The sequence below is a fragment of the Hydractinia symbiolongicarpus genome, chromosome 14 (assembly GCF_029227915.1).
Source record: "Hydractinia symbiolongicarpus strain clone_291-10 chromosome 14, HSymV2.1, whole genome shotgun sequence".
Classification (NCBI taxonomy): domain Eukaryota; kingdom Metazoa; phylum Cnidaria; class Hydrozoa; order Anthoathecata; family Hydractiniidae; genus Hydractinia; species Hydractinia symbiolongicarpus.
In genome coordinates this window covers 3,757,304-3,762,279 of record NC_079888.1, presented here as the reverse complement: position 1 = coordinate 3,762,279, position 4,976 = coordinate 3,757,304, and the positions used below count along the sequence as shown (strand labels likewise).

The 4,976-nt window shown below is 35.7% G+C and overlaps 1 protein-coding gene across 1 annotated transcript; it reads left to right on the top strand.

The window, feature by feature from the left end:
* The first annotated feature begins 446 nt into the window (after positions 1–446).
* Positions 447–4,721, top strand: LOC130626054 (uncharacterized). The gene is made up of 2 exons (XM_057441162.1): positions 447–1,801; positions 2,080–4,721. Exons 1-2 carry the CDS (start codon positions 1,626–1,628, stop codon positions 3,986–3,988), a joined length of 2,085 nt encoding a protein of 694 aa, XP_057297145.1. The 5' UTR covers positions 447–1,625; the 3' UTR covers positions 3,989–4,721.
* The last annotated feature ends 255 nt before the right edge of the window (positions 4,722–4,976 follow it).

Here is a 4,976-nt window from a genome sequence, read left to right as displayed (position 1 = left end):
GTGATTTTCAATGAAGAATTCACAGTATCTGGTCGTTGTATACCACTGAGTGACATTCGCAGAAAGATTTTTGAAGAACATCAAAGTTTGGGGATTATGAGAAATCCAAAAGGTGCTTTGACAAGATACTTCATACTATGGTCTGATCATGCATCACTTTTGAGTGCTGGCCATTTACTATTGACTGTCAAAGTTGTTTACGATGACAAGTTATTTTATACAGATGAGGAAATGTATGCAAAAACAGGTATGTCATTTAGAAGTATTGTTATTGATCACCAAAATTCTAGATATCTAAAATCAAAAATATTTACTTTTTTTACTTTGATAGTAGACATTAAATGCCACTTAATAATGTTCGCTAAATTAAATTTTAGGAATTTGTCATGATGTTCAAGAACTTGTGGAGCGTCCATCCGTTTATATTATTGGTTTTGTATGGAGTCATGTACTGGACAAAAGTCACGCTATAGAGTGTCGTGTTGCGTAGTAGAGTGTCGAGGTGCAATATAGATCCCAAGGTCGCGAGGCGTAGTATAGGTGGACGCGAGGCGAAATAGAGAGTCGCGAGGCGTAATAGTGAGACGCGTATGTAATAATAGAGAGATGCGAGGCGTAATAGAAGGACGCGATGCGTAACAGAAGGACGCGTTGCGTGATGGAAAGACGCGCAAACAAGGGCGACGCGGCGTGTAGGAAGAGGGGACGCGTACTTTCGCGCCATTTGCCTTGGTTACCCGTGAATAAATTTCGAATTTTTTCAATTGACTGGCAAATTAATCAAGACAAAACACGAAAGAAAAAGTAAGTTTTTGTAGCAGCTGGGCTGACCGTTCTCTCTGATTTTTTCTCTCCTGTTTTTTTAATTTCTGCTGTATTATAGTTATATTCTGATAAATTGTGAGAAGTTGCTAATTCATAAGTATGTGTAGTAGTGAAGGGAAGCAATGTAGGGCAACGACGACATTTGTCAACACAGGTATAGCTGGCACCCCCCCCCCCTCCTCATATATATTTTCTCATTAAAATTTGTAATGGGCTAGCTATACTATTGCTATAAATAATGGATTATATTATTTGCCCTAGCAACTTTTACTTCCTTTTTTCCTTCCCTTGTATACACCACCAATCAACCCCCCTCCCCCTGCAACGAGGAGGGTGCCGATAAGCCGAAAAATGTTATTACACTGCTTGCATGCTATTCTGTTATAAGCAATGTGCTGTTTTTGTATTAATATTGTGTTTTGTATCACCATGTGATTACAATGTTTTGATAGGTAAACAGGGCAGCTTATAAAACAGAACGTAGGACTACGACTGGTAGTTAAATGGAACTGTGCGGTGCATATGCATGTGTACAACAACACTGTCAACAGGTGTATTGTAATGATGGCAAATTTCTCAAGTTTTGGTTTTCTTCAAGTGACACTGCACCCATTTTCAAGAATTTTAAATAATGCAGCAAATATGTACAATGTTCTTATTCGATTTTCCTTTAAGGATATTCTTAAGACATTTTTAAATTTTTGTCTTACTATCGTGAATATTTATCGGCATGGTTGTAATTTTCAAAACTTTCAAGCTAAATTGTATGTGATGTTTTAGGAATTAAAAATTGATTCAGCATGCAGAAAGTGAAAGACGCTATAGACAGACTGAATAATGCATTGGATGGTCTGTCATCATCAACAACAAGTACTCAAAATAATCCAAATCAGAACATCTTCCAGAGTCCAAACTCACATCCAAGTCCAAACTTACATCCAAGTCCACAACATCAGAGAATTCTACAAGATTTCAAGTAGGTTGATATTTTTAAGAGTTGTGAATTTCTGCTCCCAGCATGATCATTGCCTCCTTTGTATCTTTTCGATAAGTTTCAATAATCATCTCTCCAGGAGTACTGCTCACAGGCATTATGCTGATTGTGACTATTGAATTTTTTCGTGCCTTTGTACCTTTTTATAACATTTTTCATTTTTTTGATTTTGTTCAACTTTAATTTTTTTCTGTATACACTGAGTAGAAAGATTATTATGTTTGAGACAGATTTTTATTTTAATTCTTGTTCTGTTTCAGTAAGCAATTTCCAGCGTTGAATGCTGGTGGTAGCCGATATCGCCCACAAGCAAAGAAACCACGTCTCTCTAATAACTTCATTAAGGACACATGGACCCATAAATTCTGTGCACTGAGCTACAAAGATACATCAGTTTCACCTAATACACGTGAATTAATGGAGCTAAACCAAGTTGGTCTCGGAATTGAAAAAGTTGTTTTTCCTTCCAAAACTGGAACACATGCTATGCTTCTGGAAGAGTTAACAAAAGCTTATCCAAAATTATCATCACAGAGTGGTGGCATTGAACTTCTGAGGGCTGAGAGTGGTGGAATAAACCGACCATTGGTGTTGATACCACCAAGAAAAGATGGTTATTCTATCAGCTATTTAAAAAATTTAGTACCCGGTCACGCTGTAATATACATCAGACCAGTGCAGAGCGACTTACCAATGGAGGAACCAACTATGGATTCAGGTATTGAAGTTAACTGTGTACGATGTAATCAGAAATATCCGTTAAATGATTTAAGATTCCATCAAGCTTATTGTCAACTTGATGATGACATTTTTCCAGAGATGATAGACGATGAAGCTGGGCCATCGAATGAAAAAGAAGTAGGAAGTACTTCTCCCCATATCGATACTTTGTCGGCAATGTTTCCTCGAATCTCTAAAGCCACAATTCAGGACATTTTACGGAATACCAAATCTATCGATGTGGCAGCCAATATTTTGAGTGAGAAAAGTGCAAGTGAAAATATGTCTGACATGCTGCAAATTAAATGTGTAGATAAGGACATGTCTTTAAAAGAAATTCTCAATCAAATTACATCTCTTGCTTCAGAAAATGATACAATCACTTTGGAAATTGAACGTGACAATCTTTGGATGGAATCCTTGAGATTTTACAAAAGGAACCTTGTGAATTCTCAAGTTATGACCAAAAAATTGATCATTGAGTTTAAAGGAGAGGACGGCCTTGATGGTGGGGCAATGAAAACCGAATATTTCAACCTTTTGTTAGAAGAAGTTAAAAATCGTCTATTTGAAGGTGAAAATAACAGTTTGTTGCCTGTGAAAGACATCACAAAAGCTGTGCTTTTCAAAGTTGCTGGTATGATTATCGTACATTCATTGATTGCTGGTGTTGACACCGGCTTCCCAGTATTAGCAAAACCATACTTTTTACACATGTGTGGTAGAGATACCGACAGTTTGATTGAAAGTTTGAATAAAAGCCACATACCAGCAAATGCAACAACTGAAAATTTGATTGAATTGATTGAATCACTTGATCAATGTAAAACAAAGGACGATATAGACAAACTGCTTTACAAGGACAATCAGAAGCAAGATGTGTTTTGGTCACTTATTAATTCTGCGCATTGGCCTGCCGACAAGAATATTAACAAAGAAAATGTCCCATTACTGGTTCAACAACTCATTTTGAATGATGTGATATTGTCACGCCGAAACTCTTCAGACATGTTATTCGAAGGTTTGAGCTCGTGCAATTTCTTGAATACGATTCGGTGTCATTGGAAAGTTATGGATCAAATATTTTGTGCTGGTTATCGCATGATTGAGAGTAAAGAATTTATCAAATGTTTTAGTTTTGACGAACCAACTTCCTTCGTGGAGACACAGGCAAAGAAATTTTTTCTGTCGTTTATTGAAAAAAGTGACAGTATGACATTGAGTAAAGTACTTGCCTTCTGTACTAGTCATACAGTTGTTCCACTGGATGGTATGAAAAATGAAATCAGAGTGAAATACATGTCGGATGATGAAAAAAACAGTATGTGCAAATCCTCTGCATGTTTAAAAATAATCTACCTACCTACAGTTCATTCTGTAGAAAAGGCGTTTCACAATATGTTGGCAACAGCTTTAGCATGTGAATCAAAGGGATTCGCAAATCCATGATAATTGTAAATTTTTAGGGGCACTAACGAGTTTATTTTTTTCCTTCAAGGTGATCGATTTTTAGCTTATGTTGTCATTGTTCTTATTATGTTGTCATTGAGAAAAAATGCCGATTTTTTTTCTTTTTCTTCCAAAATATGCCTCACTTCTATAAAACTGATTTTTTTTCTGGTGGGGGGGAATATAAAAATCCTGTCAGTCCTATGCAAGAATTCTTCCAGTGATATACATACTTTTAATGATCAGATTGATTATGATTAGTCTCGAATTTATGACTGACTTGTACGCTCCTTGAAGTCTATATATACTGCACATGCATTTATAAGTTCGTCTTTTTGTTGTTCTATTTTGTTTGTTTTCTAACTTTTATATGGAAAAGATGTATGGTTATAGTCGTGATCAAGTTACGCATTGCATTATCATTCAGCTGTGCTAACCAAGAAGATATTTTTCTTTTCTTTTTATTTCACAAGGGTTATGTTTGTTATTTTGTTCTTTATGTGAAAAAATGTTCTACTTATATACGGTCGACTCACTCAGAGAAAGTTATTTAAAAACAGAACTGTTATCGTTAAGTAACTTTTAAACATATTTCGAACATTTTGGAGGGAATTTCGTCTGGCATTTTTAGGATTTATTGTATGATTAAACAAACAAGTGGTTTTGTTGACATTTCGTGTACTTATGCAGTACTTTTATTTTTCAGAATATAACATGAATATACAACAATTGAGTCCAGTTGATTTTATTAAGAATTCTGTTGTTGATACATTGAAACTAATCCAGTCGTTATTGTCATCCTTTGTTGACGCGAATACAGCAGATTTGGATTATCCTGTCTATAGACTTGATGAACTTTACAGCTTCTGCTCTAGAGCAGCTTTAGAGTATCCAGATGTTATAACCGAAAATGTACTGAGTAGTATTCATCAAGCATCAGTGATAATTCAATCAGTGAACAAAACTAGTAACGCGGAAACTGTACGGC